This window comes from Seriola lalandi, unplaced genomic scaffold, assembly GCF_002814215.2.
Source record: "Seriola lalandi dorsalis isolate HSWRI2012SDOR001 ecotype SW California unplaced genomic scaffold, Sedor1 jcf7180002054927, whole genome shotgun sequence".
Taxonomy (NCBI): domain Eukaryota; kingdom Metazoa; phylum Chordata; class Actinopteri; order Carangiformes; family Carangidae; genus Seriola; species Seriola lalandi.
The window spans coordinates 523205-549898 of NW_019525479.1; the positions used below are offsets into that span (position 1 = coordinate 523205).

The window sequence follows — 26694 nt, forward strand, 5'->3', positions numbered from 1 at the left end:
TATATAAGGCTTCTTGTTTCCATTTCTTAATGTCTTGGAAGAAAAGAAAATTTCCCTCCGGTGATCAAAACCAAAAATCATGACGACAACAATTTGGAAAAAAAGGGCAAATCTGACTTGTTGATACTAGTCTGTGAGTTAAGCTGTTCACAGTCAGCGTCTCACATCCATCTCCTAGTCTCAACCACCCAGGACGTATGTATGCATGTAAAGGTGACTTTACCTCCACCATGTGAACTATGCCCAGGTGAGGCTCCTCAGGTGAGGAGTACTCTCTCTCCATGAACACCAGGGTCATCTGGTTCCCCTGCAGGAGGAGAAAACCGTGGAGAGACTTTTAGAAATGTGTGTGCAGTGGATGTATAACACAGTGTGGGTTTGCTATTTTTCATATTGTATCATATGAGACAGGGTTTTATGAATAGAGCTTTTATGCATGTGTGTTCATGTGTGCACCTTGAGAATGATGTCAGGCCTGGAGGCTTCTGCAGGCAGAGACAACACATCGCCTCTCATGGTCTGAGTGTGGAGACGATACCTCAGGTAACCTCCATAGGACGAGACCTGGACGACAGACCGAAGTTTTAAGTGATGAAAAAAACAGGCAGACAAGAGAAAGAGATTGAAATAAATAAAAGCATTACGAATGAGAGTAAAGACAGGTAAACCAGACAGAGAGACAGGCTTTAATCTCACACTACAGCATCTTAATCCAGACAACAATCGATTATATTCAGACAGTACAGTGTAGCGGAAACAAGTTCCAAGGCGAGTGTTTGATTCGTGACGGATAAAATGCCTGTATTCCTGCGGTAACCATGCAGGTTTTGGCAAAGCTGACATTTGAAGCTGGTTCATGGAGCGGAACAGGACTCAGCCGGGGATTTAAATCGAAGCATCGGCCCTCAGACAGATGCTGGTGGAATCACACATGAAAGTTGTGGATTCAGAAGCTCAGACTAAACACTGATCTGTATCCACACACCCCGTCTGAGCCTCGGGATCAGCGATGTGGGCGATGTTTGTCTGCTGTAATCTAGGGGTGTGTGTGTGTGTGTGTGTGTGTGTGTAGTCATGACTTTGTTGTAATTTGTGTCCCTACAATTTGTGTTATCTTTATCTTTGATTGAAAACTTTCCTATTTTACTTTACCTACTCTACTCAGTAATGGTTAAAAACCTATAGTCTTAGCTTTTAAATCGCTTTCCTTAGAATTATTTTTCGTATTGTTTTAATTTAATTTAATTGTGCATCTAAATGTGGGAGTATTGGGAGTGGGAGTATCTCTCTTGGCAACATGCTCAGATATTCACTCACATTCATGCTCTTCTTTCCTAAGTCTCTGATTAACATTTGCTTTTCAGAAACAGCTTTTCTTACCAAGTTAGTAAAGAAGATGGACACCACTCTCATGGTAAATGTAAAGTAGGAACCAGCTGGTTAGCTTAGCTTAGCATAAAGACGATAGACAGGGAAAACGACTAGCCTGGCTTTGTCAGGAGGAAAAAGTCCACCTACCTGCACCTCTAAAGTTCATTAATTTACAAGCTTGTAAGTTTCACAGGAGGTTATTTGCTGGACCAGGCCCCTGTTTCTAGTCTTTATGCCAAGCTAAGCTAACTGGCTAATTAAATGTATAGAGATGAGAGGTATCAATCTTTTCATCTAACAAATAAACATAATTCCCAACCTGGTCAGATTAGACTTTCTTTAAAAAAACACTAACTCCTACGCAGTGACACGATGATGCATTCAAGTGTAATCAAATCCAAGCTTTGACCAAACTGAACCAGAAGTATCAGATGTCAGTCTCTCTCTCTCTCTCTTTAATAGACATGTGACATTTTCATGCTTTGTTTTGGGAACTCAGACTCAGACTCAGTTTGCTTATGATTTGGTTAGAAAACTGATTGTTTCATAAATCTATCAGTATTCCTGACTAGAGGTCTTACCTTGTCTCCCAGGTAAGTCCTTGGTGCGTGCCAGTGGAGATCCTGGTAGACATCAGGTACATCACTGAGGTCAGCCTCCACAAGGTCCTGACCTGGATACACCGTCACTGGTACTTCCTGTCTGTCTGCTCCGAGCAGCACCCAGCCCTCCATGTCCATGACCTACAGCAGAAAAGAATGAATTAAAATCCAGCAGGAAATCAAAAAAGAAAAATTAAAATACACTAATTAGGTTCTGTAATATATAAAGGGATAATTTTAACATGATTGAAAAATCTAAATTTTATCCACTGAATGAGTGTTGATGATAACAATAAGCACCTATTTAAGAGATGTGAACACCAACGCAAGCGCATAAAATCTCAGAATAATAACAGTTAGAGCAGAAACAATTTGTCTTATTAGTTGATTGACAGAAAATAAATATAACTCAACATAAATCATCATAATAATTAAAAGGTTGGACATTTGAAGACGTCACCTCACACGCTGAGAAACTGAAACTTCTGATATTTTATGGATAAAACAACTTATCGATTAATCGAGAAAAAATTGGCTGATAATGAAAATAATGGTTAACTGCAGCCGAAGTAACAGCAAGGTTTTAGCATCAAGAGCAGCAACACCGATCTCTGACTCTTCTCATGGTTTAAGTACAAGGCTGAGACAAGCTTCAAATTATATATAAGACATAATGAATATCTCTTGACAGTACAGATGTCCTTTCAGGATTTGAGATCAAGCTTCTTTCTCTAATCACTGCATGATAATGGCTCCAGATGTGGATCAACACCAGTTCATTGCACTTCAGCACAGAACTGATTTGTGGAGTGAGTTGAAGTATCTCTTGTACCTCAGTGCGTCTTTTTTCCGAGCTGCGACAGCGGTCTGTGGCTCCGAAGCAGAAGCAGCTGGTGCAGCCCTTCGGGTTGGTTGGGTCCAGGTGGAATGTACCAACTCTGCATTGATCACAGCGAGATCCCTGGACGTTCTCCTACAGGTGGAGGACACGCAGCAGGTGAGGACACACTGTGGGTTCAGAGGGACACGTGTGTGTGTGTGTGTGTGTGTGTGTGTGCGTGTGTGTGTGTGTGTGTTGTCCCACCTTGCAGAGACACTGTCCCGTGAAGGAGTCACACACTTCCTCCTCGGTTCCCGCCTCGTTGCAGTCACATGGCCTGCAGTTGGGGTAACCATAGAAACCAGGAGCGCAGCGGTCACACTGACGGCCGACGACGTTGTTCTTACATCTGGAAAAAATAACGACCAATTGTTAAAGTTCAAGATTCAAACTGTTCACGTCTATTAATCAACTCCGTCTGTGGATCGATTTCTCTGTCCATAAAGACCAACCAGCGACCTCTGACCTTTATGCACTAAAATGTACTGCAGTTTTGCATATGATGAAAAGTTTATTGCATTGTGTGTGTGTGTGTGTGTGTGTGTGTGTGTGTGTGTGTGTGTGTGTGTGGGGGGGTTAATGCCAGGTGCTGGGACCTTAAGTGATGAAAGCCTTTAGGCAGAAAAATAATTTCAGGTTGACATCCTTGTCCTGTCAAGGCAGAGCTGACACATTCCTGTGTGTGTGTGTGTGTGTGTGTGTGTGTGTGTGTGTGTGTGTGTTACATATTAAACACAATAGACGGAGGGTTACAGAGTTGCAATAGTTACAACTCTAACCGCATTTAAAAACCTCTCACTCCCACAACCTCCCACTCACATTTATATTACATATTCAACTAGAGCCAGCATTCGATTAGCCTTGGTTAACAGAAAGCAGGGAACCACTGATGGAGACGGATTTAACAGATAAAACATGTCAACCTGTAAAACAGACAGATTTTTCATCTCTGGACAGAGCCAGGCCAGCTGTTTCCCAGCTATTTCCCAGTGTTCCCAGTCTTTATGCCAAGTGAATCTGCTGGTTCTAGCTCCATATTTACGTGTGTTACTGATCTTCTCCCCTTACTCCAAGAAAAAACACAAAGCAGCATTTTTACCAAAATGGTGACTATTCCTTTAAATGTGAGTGTTTCATCTTTTCCCTATTCACCCTTAGATGACATATATATATATATATATATATATTTTTTTTAGGCATTTTATGTCTTTATTCAATAGCAGCAGTGGAGACAGACAGGACATGCAGGTAGAGAGAGTAGGGAAATAACATGCAGCAAATGGTCCCGCTCAAACCAGGGACTCGCCTAAGCATTTGACCATGAGATCACCTCGAACCTGTTCCTCCTTGTCACAACCACCTCTTTGTGTGATAAGTGAAAAATATGAGCTGCCTTTGCAACTCCAGTAATAGTGGCTGCCCCCAGAGAGCCTAAGTCTGTTGAATGTGTACGTTCAGTGGTAACTCTGCATCAAATGGGGCTGGTTAGGACGAGGACAGACAGCTACTGTGTTGTTGGCAGTCTTCAGGGGAACCAGCGCTGACTGACAGAGTTTTAAAACCTGGAGGTTCCACAAAACTCAGACAAGAGTTGACAAGTACAGCTGGCCAAACACACAGACAACCAACCCCGCGTTAGGATCAGAGCCAAGATCGTGTCAGGAACCGGTGAGAAATAACTGCCTTTTTAGGTGTTTCCAAACAGAGGCCTGAAATTTGAGAGTTGAGCTTACTGAACCAGAAACGTTATCTATCACACAGTGGTGGCAGAGTGAGGAGCAGAAGATGATTTATGGCTTCTGAACAACATAAAAGCACTTAAACTGAGATGAAACTGAATTTATTCCTCTCTCCGTTTCATTTTTTTTTGGTGAGAACGAGGGGGATTACTGATCACTGCCTGCAAGCTCCTCGAGCCCGAAACAATGTCCCTGAGGCACAGCAGTAAAAATCAATCATCATTTCCTCTGTCTCATCACGTCCCACCTGCACTGTCCGCTGAGCGTGTCGCAGCTCACATCAGGGGAGGTGATGCCGGGCCGGGAGCAGTTGCAGACCTCACACCCCACCACCGGGTGGCAGCCGAACGTCTGGGGCTCACACTGGGTGCACTCAGGGCGCAGAGTCCTCGGAGGGCAGATACAGTCCCCGGTCACAGGTTCACACAACCTTGTACCGCAGTTACAGGCTGCAGGGGAGACGAGAGGAGACAGAGCTAGTGACAGGAAAGACAGAATCCTTCAAAATAAAAGTCCTCCATTTCAAAAACAGAACGGAGGGAGAAAAAAGAGACAAATCCACTTCAGTCTTTTTTCTTGTCCCTGATGGACTTAGTGTAAATTCTTTCCTTTTCTGGGAATCTAATTTGGGACATTATAAAATTCTAACCACAGTGTGTCTATAATTTGCCACCAAGTTAAGATTAATTGTTAATTGTATGTTTTATTTGTGAGGAAAAGAAAAAAGATACATGAATTCATACCCAGTGTGACTAAAGCTAATTATTTGTCATTCAGCCAATCAGAAACCTACGTCTGCAGTTGGGGAATCCCCAGTAGCCCGTGGCGCACATGGAGCAGTCTCGGCCGATCACGTTCGGTCTGCAGCGGCACTGTCCGCCAAACGCCTCACAGGTGTCGCTCTCGGCTCCGACCTCGTGACAAGCGCACGGCATCGCCCCGTTGTTGAAGAAGGCCGACAGAGACACGGCCGAGCTGAGGCAGAACTTAGAGGCCGTGGCGGGACTGAGAGAGGAGAGAGGAAGAGTCATGTTACCTCAAATGAAGGATATGTTATACATAAAAGGGGCCATAGTGGCTCATTAAAGTGAAATCTATCTGTAGCACATGTTGAACTTCTCCTTCTGAGATACTGACTTGATGTAGAAGCTGTTTTGGCCACAGTTGCTGATGAAGTCGTAAGATTTGTCTAGAGGCTCCTCGTTCAGGTAGCTGGAGCTGTAGCTTATCTGAGGCACGACCAGCACATAATCCTGGAGACAGACAGCAGGTTAGACAACGTTCTTCATTTGTGTACCAGCAAACACATGCTGCTGCAAGGTCTTATGGGAGAGACGGCACAATCCGAGCTTTCAGGAAATAACTTGAGTACTTTGGCTTCCTACTGTATTCATTTAATGTAAAATGACAATGTAGAATCTGGCTGTCCCTTCAAATGTCATTAGCTGAAGGGTTAGGGCATGTTTTAAATGCCAATGCAGTGTGAAGTTTATCCCACAGAACTTGAATGTAACAACAGCACCAGAGAAATGGAAGAGTCATCAAAGCTGTGCAGGAGATGTGAAGGTTTTAATGTGGAGGTTGTGAAAATATCTCTCATGTAAGTAATGACAACACAGAGGAAACTTCATAATAAAAGCCAATAAAGAGCACAGTAGTCTTTACAGTAGAGAGAGATTTTAAGGAATGAAAGGTGAGGAATGAGGCGGTAAAACTCACCAGCCACAGTGTCTTGCCTGCAGGGATCTGCACTGTGAGGAAGACCTCGTGGTCCGTCACATCCAGGATGATCTGATTCTCAGAGATCAGGACGTTACGGCAGCCGTAAGCGTGGGGACAGAAGGAGGCGTTGGCGTGGCCTAAAGGACAATGTCAAATTTGATTAATATGTTCTCACCTAACTGTCCCTGTGTTTGTTGCTCTTTATTAATCTCTTTGCACTCAGAACCACACTGATTGCAGATTCTGTATCTCGGATACCCATCGCACGCTCTGACCTTGCCAGATTCGTCCTCCGTTAATGTAGACCTGTACAGGATAGGTGGGGTGGAGAGGCTGGTGATAGTGGAGGATGAAGACGTAACGCCCCAGAGTATGGACACGAGTCGAGAACACCGCTGCATTCTGGGTAAAGTGGATGGTGTAGGAAGAGAAGGGAAAAAAGGCGGAGAAAGAAAAAAATAAAGATAAGAGTGGTGATGGGGATTTTTAGGTGTCAGAAATATCTTATCTTCTTATGACACACATAAGGACACACAAGGTACTGGTCGAATACGAGTCAGAGTCCAGATTTGAGTTGTTCACAGTCCATTTCGTTCTGTTAACTCTGATCCTCCGTCGGCCTTCGTACCTGCAGTGAGTCCAGTCTGACGTGGTTGCTGTTATCTGCTGCGTGTGGAGGTCTGTCTCCTCCGCTCCAGGCCGCCTCGTCTCTCTGGTGGAGATTCAGAGGAGGAGCTGCTGCGGGGGAGGCCAGGATGGGCTCCTGTATGGAGGAGCTCTGCCCGTCCTTCAAGACCAGAGAGTCTGACGGGGTCTGGAAGCGTGAGGCGGCGCAGGAGGAACTGTGGCAAGACGGGGAGAGAGGATGGTTTATGTGGATAGTTGTTGGCAGCTTTTATAGGTATGAACCATTATCTTATGCTACTTTACCTGTCAGGTGAGAACTGTCCATGAGTGCTGATGCAGTGGACTTTAAGCTCCACGTACTCCATGGTGAACTGGTCTTTAGGCACCAGGTACACTTTGTGCTGCAGACAATGAAGAGACACATATGTTGGCTTTTTCATAGAAGTGCACATCAAAAGCTGCAGGGACTGATCAGTCAACTTAATCAGAAGATTAAACAATGATCATGATAACTTTAGTCATTTAGCAAAAATATACTAATTAGAGATTCTAAAATGTAAAGATCGCATTCAAGTCACTGTAAAGTGAAAATTATTTTTCGGTTTTGGCTCATTTGACAGGCAAATTATTGGAAGTGGACGAAGTCAATAGTTAAAATGACAAAATATTCTCTGAGGTGCCTGATCACTAAAAACATCCCATTAATTGATAAAAAAAAAACCCCGGTATACAGACACATTTAACCATTTAAGAACATTGACTGCTCCAGGTTTACAACATCTCGAATGTGAGCTCATCATGTGACCACTGCACTCCGGGTCTGATCATGTGACGTGGGTGTGGTCCTCACCAGGAAGAAGCTGGCACGGTCAGAGATGAGCTGGACCTCGGTGTCGGTGGGTAGAGAGAAGACAGCCACTCTGTTCTGAGCATCGACGGCCACGACTCGACACAGGAAGCTTCACACAAACACAAACATGAACACACACACACACACACACACACATACACACACACAGTGATTAAGAGCCGTTGACACACTTGATGAAGCACAGACAGTAACAGTACACTGTGAACCAGCTGTGTCCACACATTATAGCAAGACCACACTCCAGCTTTTCACTGCAGCCACACGAAACACAGTTAACCCCCTCCCAATCCCATATCATAATAACAATGATGTAAAATGGGGCCTGAAATAGGGAGCACCCGTTTATTGAACTGATACCAAGTTCAATAAAGATAAGTGTGACTCTGGAAAAGGCTCTGAATCGACAGAGGGAACAGATGTGAGATCACCCTTGTACCTGTATTTGCAGTGTAGCAGGGTGACAGTGTGCTGGTGGGTCCGTGATCCCGGCATGTTGACGGCGACAGACAAAGTTTGTGGCAGTTCTTCTTCGGTGGAATATTCCACCACCAGGACGTAATCACCTGCAGACGGCAGACGGGTTTGCAGCTCCACGCTGATCTGCAGCAGAAATGTAAAAATATTTATTCTATTTATAAGCCACAGAATCTGCTCATCAACCGGCTCATTACACATATTACACAAACATTTTCGACATTTCACTCTCTTACGTCGTAGCCACTGCAGACGGCCATGTCAGGGTGGCGCGGGGTGACCTTCTCAGTTGGGCAGGGGCGTGGCAGGTGGTTGTCATGGCGGCAGCTGGCATCATTGCTGGAGATGGAGGGGAAAGAGTCCAGGGAGAGATACCTGTACAGCAGGCAGCTGGAGAGACAGAGAGAGACAGAGCTTAGAGAAGACAGACCCACAGACCAAAATGTTTGTTTCTGTTTATTTTTATTCATTTATTTATGAGGACCACGTGTCTTCACAAAGACAGACAGACCAAATGTCCTCACAAGGATAGCAAGTTTGAGGACATTTTCATGCTCTTCACATTTTTGAGAGGAAAGTTTTTGGGAAAGAGCCAGAACTAGACATTGAATTAAAACTCCATGTAGAACTTTGCTTAAGTTAATATTAAGATGTGAAACTCACATGAGGCTGTCTTCTGCTAACTGATTTAAAGGAATTGTTTGACAGTTTGGGGAATAAGCTATAATAATATATGAGATATAGATGTGCTGGTAGGCAGCTTTATTATCTTATCTTTGCACAGAGCCAGGCAAGTTGTTTCCCCTTGTTTCCAGTCTTTATGCTGAGCTAAGCTAACAAGCTGCTGACTGTAGCTTCATATTTACTGACATGAGACATGAGAGTGGTGTCTAACTGGCAAGAAAGTAGACACCAGTAACTTTAGGTTATATTAAACTATTCCTTAAATTAAAACCTGTTTTCACATTGAAAAACCGCATGACAGAGCACTAGCAGGGCATATAAACAGATGTGGAGCTGTGCTTGATGAAGAATGCTCTGGTTGGTTGATTTTTACTGTAAGATGTTTGTGTATATTTACTTCTGGCTGGCGTCAGGTGCAGAGCTGTAGGTGCAGGGTTCTGTGACCTTGATCTGCAGGATGGGAGCTTCATAGTAGGCACTGGGCAGAAGGACTAAGTAATCCTGAGGGTAAAACAGAGCATTGATACAGTGTTATTGTGTAAATGAACCATAAACACAGAGTGTAAAAAAACTTAAACATAAACTCGTATATTTGTGGGAGTTTTGGTGATAAAAACATCCATCTTGGTCTTTATCCTGGGTTTAAGTGTTTGTATGCTTGTATAAAAACATGTGTTGTGTGTGTGTGTGTGTGTGTGTGTGTGTGTGTGTGTGTCTCTCACCAGCAGGATTCCCTCAGCCTCTATAACAACAGTCCAGGTTCCCGGGTTCAGGACAAACGGCTCCATAAAGTTATTCTGGGGAACGTTGACGAAGGTCGGCTCCACACTGGGAGCGAAGACGATCTGTTTGATCTGTTCTGAGCCTGGAAAACATTTACAAAATGCACAGTGTTAGATATTACAACTGAAATACAATCAAAAGAGAGAATGAGTGAAAATGCATTTGAGAGAAGAAAATGTGAAAATTAGGCAACAAAACTTAAATTAACAGCACTAAATTTAACAATAAAATGTGATAAATATGCAAAAATACCACTGTAGTGTAACCAGGAGATTAACTTACAACAAAACACACACAAAATACACACACACATTTCTTGTACTGATATCTTGTTCTAGCTCACACTCAGAAACATTCATACTGATGCTCTTTTGTGATTGGTGGAGACCTACCTCTGCGGTTCACCTGATAGGCTGTTATTTTACCATTGGAGGTGGCGCCCTCAGAGTTTACATATCTGAGGATGAAACGAGTCAGATAGACGTCTGCCTCGCTCACATAAACCTGAAGCTTCACTGCGGTCTACAGGGTCGGGGTCCGAAAGGGACGAGTGGGGGTGGGAAAGGGGAGGAGAGGAGGAAGTGTGGAGGATAAAAGATGTGAATCCTTAGTAAAATCCCTGAACGTTTGCACTGATCTGTGGCCCCTGAAGGTGAGAGAGGGATAGGGCTTCCTGAGCGAGAGCAGAGGCCGCCACCAACAACCACATACGTCCCTCCATCATCTGTCTCGTCTGACAGATAAGTCGTGAAGAACAGAAATACAAAGAGGAGGAAGAAGATTTGCACCCAGGTGAAACTGTGCTCCAGATACTGTCAGTCAGAAACTTTAGGAACTAATTACAAGTTCAAGAGAGAAAGAATTTCTATACCTTATGCAAAATCTTACTCTCCACACGACGGCTAATGCTGTGTCAAAGGTAATTAGCAGAGAAGCTAGCATGCGTACAAAAAACTATCTGTTTGCATCTCAAATCTATGTCTTTAACCTTCTACCCCACATGTTTTTTTCATGTCCTAACTTGCTAAATCAAAATTGTTCATATAGCAAGATGCCATCATCATCACATGACGCAGACAGAGCTGTGTCTGAACCATTTTAGTTCAGTTACTTTTTGGTTGTTTCTTTGTTGGTGCTCATTCCTTCTGTGATTTTTGCTAATTTCTCTAATTTCTAGAAAACTGCATTATCTCTGTTGATTAATACTTCTGTTTAAGCTGCTGTACTGATAATGCGTTTTACTTTCATGGAGCTATAAGATAATAATCGTGGCACAGGGTTGAGACTTTGTTGTGTATCTGGAACACAGCCTGAGTCTGGAGCCAAGCATGAACAGAGGAAAGAGGTGAGGATGTGCAGTTTTAAAACCAGCATTTTCTGCACTGCACAGGAAGAGATGGAGGGAATGAGAAAAGAGGTGAAAAACACAATATTCCTCTTCCATCATCTCCTTTTTCTAATCCTGGAGTAGTTGATAAAAGGTCAGAAAGAGGGGGGGGGGAGCAGAGTCATTTAGTCCCAGTGCAGCACTTACAGTTACCACAGTAGTAGTTCCAGCCGTCCTCTATGACCGACACCCTGCCCCGAACATCCGAACCCCCCCAGTTGGCGTAACGCAGCACCACATGGAAAAGGTCCGGAGAGCTGACTGACACCGACACCAACACCTTGGACTGTCAAGGGACCCGCGAGCAAGGCAGCAGAGCAAAGGAAAGAGAGAGAGGGAGGGAGGGAGAAAAGTGGGAGGGACGGAGGGAGGAGAAGTGATTGAAGAAAAGAAGGAGGTGAAAAATAATAGAAAGCAGTAAGATGGGAAAAGAGGCAGGAATGAACAGAGAGGAGACGGGAATGGAGAGACAAGGGTGTAAGAAAACACCAACACAGGCAGAGGAACCAAGCCAAGAGAAAGACCTTAATACCATCACCTGCACCACCAAAAGCAAACCATCAGTCAGTAACAACACGTTTACCCTCAAATACAACCCAACATGTTTCTCTTTGGATTTCCACTTTTCAGCACAAACATCCATGAAAGCTGAGGAATAAATAACCTCCAAAAATATCTGTCCTGAAGATCCACTTGACGCTTTTACAGCTTTTGCAGCAAAATCAAATACAGGACAAGCTTGTAAAATGTTAACCTCCTGTGTATTTCAGAGATTTATGTGCTGAGAAGTGATTCTACCAAAGAGAAATATCCCTGTAAATGTCCACACAACACTCAGCCATGGAGCAAGCTGTCTAATTCATGCAGGAAGAGAATAAATGATGGGCCACAGTCAAAAAAAATTTCTATGTACACAAAATGAATACACAACATAACTGCACCATTGAGCATGTTAAAAAATATACATCAGCTTTTTTACAAGTTATTTTAAAAAAAAAAACAGGTTACATGTAACAATACATCTGAGAGATGACTATAAAAATATACTTTATTGAAGTTTATAAATGTGTCATCAACATTAATATCAAACATTAGTAATTTGTTGTTCATCTTAAATCCATTTCCCTTTGAGCTACAAATGGAATCTGAATTATAACCGTGTAGTTGAAAGGTGAGAGGTCAGACAGTTGTGTTCCTACCTGGATTGGGGACATCTGAGCGTAACCTCTCCAGCTGAAGTCTTTGAACTCCAGGGGGTTGTAGCCGAATCGCACCGGTCTGCCGTCCAGCATGGTCCCTTCCTCGATCTCAAACTTCAGGTGATGGAGGTCTGGGAAGTAATGATCTGGACGAGGTCTGAGGACACAGGAAGATCCGTTCAGAAAGGTTAACATAAGGCTAAAGTAGAAACATCACAGTCTGGATGACAGTTTAAAAAAAGCAGGTGTGAGACATGTACTTTTCCCCTCATTTGAAAACGTCTTTATTGGTGTGCTGATAATGTTCAAGACATATTTACATTTTTGTCCAAATAAAGCTGGCAATAGGAAACAAGATATTTCCCATCCAGAAGCAAGCTACTGCATTTTGTTTCTTGCGATATCTATGTCCAGTTTGATGTCTTCTTACATTCCTACTATATTGTTCTTTCTGTGTCATTGATTATGTATTAACAAAAGAGTAAGAGCAAAGAACTTGTAAAAAACCTTCTTTTCTACATGTTTATCATTTGGTTAATCCACAACATTCAGGGATGGAGGGAGACGCACATAGCAGCATTGTTTTTGTGATATAAGGAAACTGGAACTATGGGAAATGTAGTCTTTAATTTTGAAACTCACAACCATTGGTGTGAAAAATTAAAGCTACTAATCATCTTTATCTTTAACAGTTAATTTAACAATTATTTACTGATGTTTACAAGTACAACAGACACAACTGAACAGGTGTGTTAAGCTGCTGTGGCACTCACAGGTTACACTTAGCGCCCTCCACGTTGGGTCTGCAGCGACAACGGCCGTTCCTCTCCCCACAAGACTGACCTGCTGAGCCGCCGATGTCACACTGGCAACCTAAACACACAGCACACACGCGTAAGCATGTAAGCATGAGCTCCACGTTAACAAATACAAGAGAGCAGCATCACAGCTGATGAACACTTACCCTGGCAGCCAAAGTAGCTGTGCTCCTGCAGGTTGTAGTACCCATCTTTACAGGTGGAGCAGGTTCCACTGCAGGCGTTTGGCTTACAGTGACACTGACCAGTTTCCTGTCAGGCACAAGAAAGAAATGATTATTATCAGCGTGATAATAGGAAACATGGAGAGTGATCTTACAGCGCTTTTATATGAATTTTTAAAGTGAAATTATAGACAAGAAGTACAGGACATTTCAGAGGAAGCTCACCTGTGCACACTCTGCTACACCACTCAGAGTCCCTGCAACGTGACACTCACAGTCTGCAGGAGGAAGGAGACACACAGATATTAGTTCATTTATGAGCTGCATTAACTGCATTCAGTCTAATGAGACATTGTGCAGTGTGTGTGTGCGTGCGTGTGTGTGTGTGTGTGTGTGTGTGTGTGTGTATTGGAAGTATATCTTACTGGAGCATCCCTCAGGATTGTCAGGAGATAGGTTCCAGTACAGAGGTTTACATCTGTCGCAGGCTGGACCCTCCACATGACGACGACACTCACACTGGCCCTGAGTGAGTAAATACACAAGTAAACCACTGAGTCCATTTCCATTGCAAATATTATGGAAAATTTTACACCATGAAGTAATTACAGGTGACACTTTGTTTACCAGATAAGTAACAATGTTTTTATTTAACAATAGTGCACATGAAAATAAAATTAAATCAGATTTGCCCTGATCTGGGTCATTAGTTGTCACTGCTTTCATCTCAGCTCTTTTATTTGAAATCTGTGTGTTTCTCCTGTTAAATCAAGTTATTGAATTTAATTTGTGAAAATAATCAATAGACAAACAAAAAAACAAAGAGAAACACTTACCACTGGCAGCTGCACTGCATAGTGAACAGAGCCGGCAGGGTGACAAGTTCCAGCTTCAAATGTCAGAGAAAAACAAAAACCATCACTCAGTTTGTTGTAAGGCTGACGTGTGAGTTTGGGCATCTACAGTTGTTACTTTTTCAGGGTTGAAGTGTTAAACACATATAACTGATATATTTAATATATATTCAGTACCTAACAAAACTGCGTAATATTGCATATCACTAAATGTTGAATAATTGAAACAACAGTTCAAGTGTCTGTCTGCACATGTTCATTTTAACCTGTATGTCTGTGTGTGTGTGTGTGTGTGTGTGTGTGTGTGTGTGTGTGTGTGTGCGTGTGCGTGTACCTTGGCAGTTTGGGAAGCCATAGGAGCCGTGTGCACAGCTGTCACACCTCAGTCCCACCACGTTGGGCAGACACACACACTGTCCTGTCACCTGGTCACAGCTGGAGTAGCGAGAGCCGTCTGCAGAACACTGACAGGCTGCGACACACACATCGTCAACTCCAGTTATTCTCCTGTTTACTCACTGATTGATGTTTAATGTGTTGATATTTTTACTGATATATTCTGGCTACTTTCTGAAGCCTCTGTGGTGAATTCACCTCCAAATTATATCACAATATACAATATTATGTAATAATTACATTCTTATATATTGTATCTTTTTTTGTTTCAGTTGTTTGTTTTTTTTTAATCATAAATAATTATATTATTTCATTTTTATTCATGTTTCAAGTTTTTTCAGTTTTTTATAATATAATTACATTATTGTATTTTAGAACTTTTTTTTCCCGATATTATGAAAAATATCGCATATGGCAGGAAATATCGTGATTGGCCCAAGCCTACTAAGTAAAGTACTTAAAGTACAGTAAATATACTTAGTTACATTCCATCAGTTCTGTCAATAAGCATCACGTATCAGCACCAAAAGCAGCTTTATAAATGATACAAAGTTAAGGTTTCCATTATTTCTTTTTTCTACAGGTATTTGAGGCACGATTAGTTCAGCGACTTACGTGTGCAGCTAGGGTAACCATAGTAACCAGGAGCGCACTGGTCACACGATGCTCCGCTGTAATTGGGCCGGCAGTGGCAGTGACCTGAAGCAGTGCAGCTGGCGTCGAGTGAGGTGCGAGGATCACAGGAGCAGACTGAGAACAACAACAACAGGTCAAAGACGGTGTCATCAGGTCGATGTCTGGGTTTTAGGAATGTTTCAGGAGCATATTCATTACAATAGCATGATATTTGAATTGCAAAATAGCTAATAAGTGCTAGACATCCTCGTGATGAGCTGGATGGCTTCCTGTTGGAATTAATTTACCAATTTCATTGTTTTGGACGTAATGGATGAAATTGTAATAATACAAAGAGTCCTTTCAGGGGAGTATGTGTCAGTATTTATTCACAGTTTTGCAGCTGTTCCTTTTATAATGACTATGTACTGGGAAAAATTCATTTTGAGCCAGTGATACCAAATGTGGCGCCTACACCAGCATCACCTCACGGCTGAGAGCTTTTCTTGGGGGCCTGGTGTTCGACCTTTCTGAAAATATCAACCGCTCCATCATTGTTTTTACAATTCATTTTGAAGCTGTGATTTTACATTAGTCTGCATTTAATTGCACTTCTAGCTGTTTGGTATCAACTACATACAGTATATTACAACAGTATTGACTCACTGTGTTCGGGAAATATTTTGCTGAATTCTCTCACCACACCCATATTTCAGAGCAGTATAATCTCCTGTCCTTACAATATGTGTCACAGCTTTAACATGTCATTCATTCGGACAAGGCTTTAAGAATCATAAAATTTAACAAGGCAATATAACACTTCATAAGAAGGTGTGTAAAGTTAAGTGTTACCAGGTGTGTCTCTCCATGTGTGCAGTCCAACGGGATATTAAAGTTTCTCTCTTCATTACAGTAAGCGGGGGTTCAGCAGTAACAGATGCATGAAATATGATTTTCTCTGCAGGTGTGTGTGTGTGTGTGTGTTTGTGTGTGTACCTTGACAGTTGGGGTAGGAGTGGAATCCAGATCTGCACTGTTCACATCGAGGCCCCTGAAACTCCGGTTTGCACAGACAGCGACCAGACGCATCGCAGACCTCAGGGAGAGAGCCAACTGGACTGCAACCACACACTGGAGAGAGGGAGGGGGACACACACTCATCAAATATTGGATCCTACAGATATCTGCTCATTTCTATGCAAACATGACATTTCAATGTTTTAACGTTCAGTTTTTGTTCAAACTTTCAGATATGAGCTGATTCAAATTTATGATCATCAGTTGATGGACGTATCAGTTGTTAAAATTTCAAGTAATAAATACTGACTGTTGAAATATAGTATATACTGGATACACGATCACCGGAGGAATATATTTTTATATGTGTATACAGCGAGGAAGATGAGCTGCAGGTGACTCACGTTGGCAGAGTGGGTAGTTGAAGTAGCCAGGTGCACACTGGTCGCACTGGTAACCCTGGAAACCGCTCCGACACACACTGTGACCGGTCACCAAGTCACATGACCCGTCCAGACAGCCGGGACCTGAGCACTGACAGGCTGGATGGACACACACACACACACACACACACAGACACAGACACAGACACAGAGACAGACACACACACACACACACACACACACACACACACACACACACACACACACACACACGTCTTTACTAGCCCCACTGACTGAAGGTGTAAAAGTGAAACTATTTACACTAACACATCTTGGTGGAATGCTGTTTACTCAGGAGTGTGTGTGTGTGTGTGTGTGCGTGTGCGTGTGTGTGTGTGTGTGTGTGTGTGGTACCTCCTGGGTGGCAAACTAACAGGATAAATAAACAAACTGATAAATAAAGTGCCTGGAATTTCTGGCTCCATTTGTGTATTTGTATTTTTGTCTGAGAGTGTGAGTGTGTGTGTGTGTGTGTGTGTGTGTGTGTGTGTGTGTGTGTGTGCGTGTGTGTGTGTGTGAGAGTGTGTGTCTGTGTCAAACAAATGGTCCACAATCCTTAACACTCAACACTAAAATAGCTGTAAATTCTGCAGCAGCTGAGTCGAACAAACTATTATAATGTTTTGATGGTTGCAATTGGCAACGAGACAATAAAGTGAGTCAGATTTCATCAGGAGAGAAGTACGTTATATAAAGACGTTTAAAAAATATTGTTGTAATATAAAAAATTTAGTTATAGACTAAAGTATTAATTGGTTAATTGAGATAATAATTTATCAATAATGAAAATAATCATTAGTTGCAGCCCTCATATATTTTTCTATCCATCTCTCACCCTGACAGTTGAGTCCATAGAAACCTGGAGCACAGGTGTCACAGTGGTCTCCAGTGAAACCTGGTTTACAGACGCAGGTTCGAGTCCGGGGGTCTGGCCTGCACGAGTTATCCACAGTCCCAGCTGCACTGCACTCACAGTCTGCAGAGAGAAGTCACGTAGTCAGTCATGTTTCTTTCCTCTAAAGTCAATTCATGTTTGATATGAAAAACATGTCTGTTTGAGGTCGGACTGAACAGTGTCCTGGTCCATCTTATCAAATTCCACTCAAACTGCAAAACTCCCGTCTGACGTCAACCCAAAACATCAGCAGCTCAACAGGTGAGAGGAAGCATGGGAAAATGCAGATATGAGCGACATTGGAGGAAACACTGTGGTCAACTCTTTTGTTTTGTTCTTTTTAGCTTTTTAAAATGTTGAGTATTTATATATTTATTTAGCTGTACTTCATTTTCATGTTTTGTTTTACTTTTTTAATGTATTATTGGTTTCACAACAGTTCAAGTCTTTCTAACTAATTTACTTATAGATAGCATTTATTGTAAACACACTGCAGTAATTTAGGTAAGGGATGAGAGAACAACACACACAGGTATGAAAGAAATAACATCTTCAGCCTCACAGCTCAGAACAGAGAGACTAAAGTAAAGATCTTACTGATGATTTCTCCTGCCGGCTTCGCCTCGCCATTGTTGTTGTTGGTGGGATAGGTGGGGATGGCTGGTGGAGAGAGAGAGAGTCAGATTAGAAGACAGGAAATAAGTCAGACTTTTTATTGCTTGCACCCTGTTTAAGCTCAGTCTCCTCAGGTACTGAAATCAAAGCCCAGTCGGTTCCTCTGAGGTGCTTCTGCCGCTGTAACTCACGGTAACAGTCGGGGAAGTTGATGAACCCGTTGGAGCAGGAGTCACAGTTCTCCCCGGTGTAATTTGGTTTGCAGAAACAGCGACCGGTCAGATCCTCACACGTGCCGTCTGTAAACTCTGACTGACAGTCACAGGCTGCAGGGAGGCGGAGGGAAGAGCAAAGACACGAATATAAATAAATAAGTAAAAGATTGATGTTTTATCTCCGTCCCAGAGTGAGATTTCATGTCCATTCGATCGTGTTATCCGAGGGAGGACTGTGACTCACGCGAGCAGGCCAGTGGGGAGTCGATGGTGTGGTCAGGTGACCTGTAGTAGGTGGGGATGCAGCGCTCACAGTTGACTCCGGTGGTGTGATGCTGGAGAAGGAGAAGTTTAAAGTTACCTCATCGTGACCGGAATCAGTAACAAAAGTCAGTAACGTACTCTGATCAGTTTCACACTGCTGATCACTGCTGTTAGTTACCTGACAGTTGAGGCAGACTCCGCCTCCTCGGTGGTGCCCGTGGACGTCGATGCTGCCTCTCCTCTGATCCACCTCAGCGTCGTAGTAACAGTCAAACGAATGACGGTGACAGTTACAGGCTGTCGAACACAAAACACAGTCAGTAGAATTTAAAACATCTGGAGCAAGAACAAAAAAAATCAAATAACATAAACTAATAACAATCAAACTAAATTAGTCTGAGTTGACACTGAGCTAACTCTGATAGACTCTTGTCTTTCAAAAATTGAAGTGGTTCATTGTTAAAACGCAGTATCTTTGTTTCTAAATAGGATTTTAATGACAAATGTTGCATTATTGAATTGCATTGCACTATTATTGAATTGTGATATTATTCACATTTTCACAAAGATTTAAATAATTTCTCTCTGAGAAGTATGTGTTTCTTGTTTCATTAACAAATAAATAAGAGACATCATTAACTAAATAGTATCCAACCTTTTGCAACTTTTTAACAAGCAGATGAATAAAAAAAAAAACACAACACAAATACACAGTTGCACAACAAAACACACACACACACACACACACACACACACACACACACACACACCTCTCTCTCTGAAACAACAGTGTAAACATTCACCTGGGAGGTAAAAACTGCTGCGAGCCAAGAGACAAGAAGCAGGAAAAAGAGAATAAAGAGGAGGAAGATAAAGTAAGAAACGAGACAAGGAAACAAAACATCAGTAAGAAAAGGAGACCGACCAGTTAGTTACACACTCAGTCACTAATAAGCAAAGTAGTAGACGCTGATTCAAACGCTGTAGTATTTTGTACGTGACATCTGAAACACCCTCAGACATGAGGCTCCGTCTGCTCTGTGAAGTCGCTTCAAATCTGCTTCCGGCAGCAGCTGCGAGATTACACACTGTACTGAGGATCACATTCACCACGTTTCCAAACTAATCAAAAAAGACTGAAATGAGAGGAGCTGTAATTAACGCAAACCACACACGCTTCATCATTTCTTTAAGAGACGTATGATGAAAGTCAGTTATCAGACACTGGAGTCTGAAGTAGAGATGAGACTGTTTCAAAGACTGTGATCAAAGCCTGCTGCCTCTGTCAGGGTGGATTCAGTCATTGCTCTTTGTGGTGCAGCGAGAACTAGTTTTAGAAGATGTTCATTCAAAAAGTCGAGAAAAAAAACACATGAGACGATGTTTGTATGTGTATTACTGTATATACTAAAGGTACTAAAGCTCCTACTAATGAAATTACCCATTCACCCATCAGGCCTATCCCAGCATGCACTGCACAAGAGGTAACAGGAACAGGTTGCCAGTTTATTGTTGAGTTAAAAAACATACAAAAAGGTTTTTTTTCTTGTTCTTTAAACTGTAAATGTCACCTTATTTATTTAATTAAATATTTAACTAATGATAGAAAATGTAAAGGGGAGATTGGAATATGAGATGGTACACTGCACTGAATCAATTATATTCCATCTGTAAACTAACTGTTTAGATACACGTGTTTTTTTTTGTTGGGTTTATTTTGCTGTAAGGCATCTGGTTTGTCTCTGCTTCAACATATAATCAACTGTACTTCAGTCTTACTTTTTACAACCATCCATACTGTTGTCATAAACTTTTTTTTTTATGAAAGCAGATGTTCAAATGTTCATTTGGAGGTTTCTGTATGGGAAGGATGAACTAAGGAGAAGAAGCTGAAGCTCACTTGCTGAAAAAGCCTGGATCAGTCTTTCCTCTTCACACAGACTCAGTGAAACCCTGGTGGAGTTTTTCACTCTTATCTGCCCCTCCGCGCCTGAGAGGTGCCGGCTGAATAAACCAGCACTCCTTATCCTGGAGCTCTGACTCCAGTCTGATAGTACTGAGTGTTTTTCTCAGACCTGAGCAACTCTGCAGTTTTTTTTCTTGAAAATAACCAAAAAAAAAAAGTTTTTTAACAGCTTTCCAGTGCAGTGAGTCAGTCAGTGATTAGTAAACTAGACCAGAATAAGTTGCATGTGAGCAGAGACAGAGTCCTGCCCTCAGAGCTACATCACATTATATATTTTCTCATAGACAGTTTCTTCCCTCAATCTCAGTCTAACCGCCTCTCTCTGCCTATAGTTGGCTAGAGAGCTTAGGTTTGGAAGAAGATTTTAGATCTAGGCATTAAAATACAGGTTGCATGTTAAATTCCAGCAGCTCATGCTGCACTTTCAAAAACTGCACCAGTTTAAAAAGAACGCTCTAAATCAAAGCAGCAGAGTCAGACACCTAGAGACCTATATTTCCACTAACGAAACTCAACTGTGTCTCCAGTTTGTAATTCAGGCTTTCTGTCAAAACTCTCGGGGCTGAAACCGAGATATTTGTCAAACTTTGGAAAGCTCCCCCTGAGCTACAGAGGACATTATACAACTGTTCCCACAGGCTGAGCGCTACGTCTTGAGATGTCATGCGTACAATTTTAACAAAATTCATAAATAATGACTTTGTAAAGCTTTACCCTCTTCACATTGACTGAATAAACAATCTAATCTGTGTTACATCTGGGCCAGAAAAAACTTCATACACACACTTTGATTTTTAGTGTGAACAGAGTCTCACTAAGCAGAAGCTGAATATTGAAAACAACCTTGTAACCGAAACTGCATCTCCCTCTCTCCTTTTTCCCCTCTCGCTTTTGTTCATATCACGTTGACCTTTACTGACCCCCTTTGCTATTGTGACACACGTGTTGTTCCTTGTTAAATATAACTGCAGCTTTGATAACAGACGACTCTCACATGTAAATATAACCAGCAATCCGATAACGACAAGTTCACCCGACAGACTCAAACACAGAAGATCAAAGCTCTCATCTGATAACCTGGATGAAATCAAAGTCGACGATACGTCAGTCATCCATGTTCAGGACTTAAGTTTACTGAATTTATACTGTACTGAACATCAATGAATCATTCCTAAAAATCCACTTTGTGTATTTTGGACATAAAATAGTTAAAATCAAACTTGATCTACAAACTGATAGTTACTGCATCTAGAAAGTAAAGGGACATCATAAGTTTTTAATAAATCTCAATTTAACATGACATATTTTTGAATGAGTTAAAAAAAATAAGCATTAATAATCTACTGATCAACATTAGAGCCAAGAGGTGTTGGTAACACGTTTATCCACCACCAGCACTGTCTGAATGTGCTCTGCACCAGCACGAGGAAGATCTGTCAAAGTTAAACAACAGCAGCTCACGAGTCTCTGCAGCTTCATGAATTAAAGCTGAACTAGTTCTGTGGAACCAACACATGAACGAAAGCACATTCCTCTCAACGGACCAGCGATTTGTGTGTGTGTGTGTGTGTGTGTGTGTGTGTGTGTGTGTGTGTGTGTGTGCAGCCTGAGTACTTCTACATATGCTTATGAATGTCATATGTATATCATCATCTTCACAACTCACGTTCACACTCATTGGCGCTGTAGGTCGTGGCTGGTTTCCATGGTATCTGGTTGTATCCGGGGCAACACTGGCCACAAGACACGCCACAGGTGTTGTGCTGACAGTCGCACTGTAACCTGTAAACAACAACAACAAGGACAGCATGAGAAAACGACAAAGGATGCCGTGACACCAAACAGTCAAAGTTTGATTTTGACTTTTACCTCTAAATGTAACTAAATGTAAAAAAAACACACAAAAACACACACACACACACACACACACACACACACACACACACACACACACACACACACACACACACACAAACTGTGCAGACACACAGCAGACAGACAAAAGGCTGTGGTATGTACCTATCTCAGCTGATTGTGTTTTGGGTAAAACATTATTTGAACTTTTCTCAAAAGTTCACATTCTTCCACCTCTGAAAGAAAGAAAGAAAGAAAGAAAGAAGTGGAAATAGACCCCCCCCCAATAATGAAAGAGTTAATCTTTGTCCTCCATCGACAGCAGCTGACTGCTTCACCCGGGCCTTTAATCGGATTAGTCTGTGAACCTGCAGCCTGCAGAGTGAGGCCAAAACACAGCAGGGAGGGAGAGAAACCCTGAGTCCTCTTCACCGCTCAGGCAGAGACAAACACCGACGACTGGAGTCACGAGAAAGAGAAGGAAAAAATATATATCTCCGCACAAATTTGACTCCTGTCCTTTTACAGATAATTTGACTCCAAACCTTAAACAGGTATTTTCTAAGCAAAGGTCACATGACTCAAGTGAACAATGAACCTTTTTTTATTATGTTTTTCACATTTGTGTTAAAGACTCCTGAAAAGGAGAAATCTGAATGAAGCAGCTGTAGGGAGAAAACAACTGGATTTGATCTTTGAAAGACCAAAGGTGATCCCCTAAATATTGATTATGATTCTACTTTTTCCTGTTGTGATTAAGTGAATCAAGAATCAATCAAGGTCCCATATTTTACACTTTGCCTATGTTGTATCTGAAGTGTTGATCCATAAGAATACATATTTGTGGTTTTAAGAGGAGGGGACTCTGAGCCTCTCTTCTGATTGGCCGACTGTTTTCTGATCGAGAGCGAATAAAAATATAGAAGATTTCAGGTAAAGACTCAGAGGAACCAAATCCTAGGGTGGGTCCAGATGGGGGGGGCTTGGAGCATGGCTGAAGGCAGTGACTGCTTTGTTGTGACATCACAAAGTTTCTGAAGTCCCGACGGTTTGTTTTAAGACTCTTTAAGACTCTTTTCTGAATACAGGCTGTGTGCATTTCTCTGTGAACTGAGCGCTTTGATACTTTCACAGTATTATGACAGAAGCTAGAACTGCTTTATATTTAAAAAGACATGAACATCTACCTTTATACTACATGAAGACCTTTAAACCCTCTATTTGTGTCCCACATCTCTTTTTCTGCCTCTTAGAACATCTTCATAGATTCAAATATGGATGTGTTGCAGGTATTGTTGTTTTCCAGAATAAACAATTATTTAAAGAGTAACATCACACCACCTGAAAGTCTTGTTTGTGCTCTTTGTGTACTCCAGGAGCCTGTGACATCACTGTTGGGTGGGGATACAGGTACAACACATACGCTCCTGACCCCCCCGAGTGATGCTGACTGTGGTTTAACCAGAGGAGGCGGCAGCTCTTCAGTCTGGTGTGAAGTTACTTTTTAAAGTTAAGGAATATTTGCATTGAAGAGACAGGATGGATTATATTACTGTGGTTTTGAATTGTGTAGAACTAGAAAGAGTCTGTTTCAATACGCACTGTAGAGCTCTAACAGTTTATCTGCTGACTGGTTAATTAAGTCCATGAAACATCAGAAAATAGTGTTCTTAAGATCAAAGATGATCAAAACCCAAAGATATTCAATTTACTCATATAAAACTGAGAAAAGATGGAAATCTTAATATTTTGTGAGGCTAAAAACAGAATTTTCTTTGACAATTTTACATTAAAATTACTTTGAAGATCATTCAATCATCAAAACATGTCAGTTCCACATAAAATACAGACTTAAAACGGCCTGATCACCGATAAATAACATGGACAAACTGTCAGCAGATGAGTGAGCAGCGCTCTCTTTTAATGAAACACTAAAATCAAACCCGTCCTGTACCTGTGATGCACCACTCTCTGGGCCGACCTTCATTCTTACTTCAGGTTTTCAAATTATATAAAACATGGCAGCTGTTTTGGAAACTGAGGGGAGAGATAAGACACAGGTGCAGGGTCAGGCTTGTTTTGTCTGCAATGACCAGTCTAAGTAGCTCTCGTGTTTTTGGAGTTGGAGTTTTGAGTTTGTGTTCATTCAATTCTGGTCAAAAAGCTTAATAACAGATGGTTTCAAAATAAGTTTCTATTTGAATAGTATTTGAATTGTTTAAATTGTCCGAAGACTTTTGGAGGCTGCTGTACTGTGGGGAGGTGTGTTGCGTGCTGATAACATGTCTGTGTATTGTGTTTCCACAGGCTGATTGTGTTTCCAGCTTTCACCTTCACTATCAGATCCATTCATTCTGTCACTCTCTCTCTCTCATACACACACACACACACACACACACACACACACACACACAGAGTTTATTTCACACGCTCCCTGATGCATCTCTTTCCTTCTTGGCGATCAGCTGCGTTCAAGCATTTTAGGAAATGATTTTCAATGGAGCTTTTCCACCCGAAATTCACTACTTCCTGGTTTCAGTCACCAGCAGCTTCCTGACTGAAGCATATAGAACTTTTTCATTACTTACAGGACTATTCAGCTAAATTCAATTATTCTGTTTACTTAAAATCCATAATTGTTTGACATTATTAAAGCACAATTGTTTTTCCACTTTACAACAGTTGAGTGATGTGGTTTCATTCCTCTTATTTACTCAGAAAACATTGTTTTAAAGAGGCAGATTTTACCTCATGTAAGGTAAAAAAAAAAAGAAAAGCATATTTATTTGTTTATTTTTTAGGTGTCCTCTCATCTGATTGTGTCTTATGGGAAAATATCTAACATCTACACGCCTTTTTACTTTACTTACTCTTACTGTCTCTTTCCTGGATGCAGAGACGATAGTGATTCTTCTATCAGTGTTTGAGTCTGTGTCCTGCAGACACTGTGCAGGGCAGAGTTCGGCCTCAGACGCGCTGTCAGGTGTGTGTTTGAACTAAAGCAGGAATCTGTTCAAATTCAGCTCAACCTCATGTCGTGTGTGTGTGTGTGTGTGTCTGTCTGTCAGGGTTTGGAGCAGACAGATGTGGAGGACTATGTGTTTGTAATATCTCTGAAGGCCCCAAAGTTATGGAGAGAAGACGTGTGCATACTTTCACATCATCTGCTTGCATGCATATTCTCGCACGCAAAAACACACACACATACACCATTGTTTATGGCCATTGTTTCATGTGATTGTATGAATACTTATTTTCTTACATGCTGCTTGTGCTTAAGCTCAAACTGTGCACAGTTCAGATGAAATAAGAAGCACTGTTGCCAAAGCGACAAACTGTTTTATTTGTCTGACATTAATGCCGCCAATCTGCTGACAAATTCTTACACACTGCAGAACGAGCTCGACTGACGGATAAAATATCTCCCAAAACACAATTATGTGTAATTTGACCATGTCTAATACACAGTGAGGTGTTTTAATGATTCTAATTGTTGGGTTCAGATTTCCTACATTACGTGTGTTTTGACCTCTCTCTGTGCGAGTTGAGGAACATGTTTCCACTGCAGAAAGTGTTTATACTGCCATGATAATGTATGGCGGTTTAAAAGAGTCTGTCTGTAGGCTGATGATGAGTAGACCACAGAGTACAGTCAAACTAAGTATGAACTGTACCTCCTGGATGAGGATCATCTCTGGAGTCTGGTTTCTCTACCTTTTTGTGGGATTACAGGGATTTCAGATGATAAATAATCACATTGATATTTATCTCTTGAAAACAAATTGACCACTGATGGAATTAATTCTGTCTGCACTGTGCTGTATATGCTTCTAATGCATGCACACTGAACGTGTTTACACTGTAGATGTCATGTTAACAACACACCAGAGGTTTTATATGATGAGTAGCAGGTTCATATTTACAGTGGGATTGATTTACAGCAGGCGCACACCAGCATTAAAACGTTAGATAGATATATACAATATGATTAATGCAGTCACTGATGATTTTACCTGGCCAAACATATAGATCATATATAGATAAATTAGAGGAGTAACAATGAGGGTTCAAGGTTCAAAGTTTTGATAAAGTTAGAAAACTAAATAAAAAAAATCTTAAAGAAGGGTTATAAACAAATAAGTAACCAGAGTTTTTGCACATTTTCTGCCTAATTAGACGAATGTTGGGAATCATGTTCAGACGTCATGTTGTTGCCATCTGGCTGCTTGGTGACGGTTT

The 26694-nt window shown here is 41.7% G+C and overlaps 1 protein-coding gene across 2 annotated transcripts in view; it reads right to left on the minus strand.

The window, feature by feature from the left end:
• The window catches only part of lama5 (laminin, alpha 5), a 90043-nt gene that overhangs the window by 20066 nt on the left and 43283 nt on the right, over positions 1-26694 (minus strand). Inside the window, exons 7-40 of one of the 2 annotated variants that reach the window (XM_087170066.1) lie at positions 22268-22383; positions 18814-18932; positions 18616-18706; positions 18348-18482; positions 18139-18201; positions 17482-17622; positions 16608-16745; positions 16183-16317; positions 15187-15321; positions 14510-14647; positions 14158-14210; positions 13747-13846; positions 13547-13599; positions 13304-13409; positions 13113-13212; positions 12340-12496; positions 10146-10275; positions 9693-9835; positions 9368-9471; positions 8523-8676; positions 8249-8412; positions 7792-7900; positions 7245-7342; positions 6943-7156; positions 6590-6716; positions 6312-6451; positions 5730-5845; positions 5386-5597; positions 4840-5041; positions 3058-3202; positions 2806-2946; positions 1953-2114; positions 457-564; positions 224-307 (exon numbers count right to left, since the gene is read on the minus strand). In XM_087170066.1, the coding sequence (XP_087026192.1) occupies positions 224-307; positions 457-564; positions 1953-2114; positions 2806-2946; positions 3058-3202; positions 4840-5041; positions 5386-5597; positions 5730-5845; positions 6312-6451; positions 6590-6716; positions 6943-7156; positions 7245-7342; positions 7792-7900; positions 8249-8412; positions 8523-8676; positions 9368-9471; positions 9693-9835; positions 10146-10275; positions 12340-12496; positions 13113-13212; positions 13304-13409; positions 13547-13599; positions 13747-13846; positions 14158-14210; positions 14510-14647; positions 15187-15321; positions 16183-16317; positions 16608-16745; positions 17482-17622; positions 18139-18201; positions 18348-18482; positions 18616-18706; positions 18814-18932; positions 22268-22383 (4333 nt within the window). Of the gene's footprint in view, positions 1-223; positions 308-456; positions 565-1952; positions 2115-2805; positions 2947-3057; positions 3203-4839; positions 5042-5385; positions 5598-5729; positions 5846-6311; positions 6452-6589; positions 6717-6942; positions 7157-7244; positions 7343-7791; positions 7901-8248; positions 8413-8522; positions 8677-9367; positions 9472-9692; positions 9836-10145; positions 10276-11287; positions 11427-12339; positions 12497-13112; positions 13213-13303; positions 13410-13546; positions 13600-13746; positions 13847-14157; positions 14211-14509; positions 14648-15186; positions 15322-16182; positions 16318-16607; positions 16746-17481; positions 17623-18138; positions 18202-18347; positions 18483-18615; positions 18707-18813; positions 18933-22267; positions 22384-26694 lie in introns of both variants that reach the window. The other variant, XM_023392960.2, reaches the window with a different exon arrangement.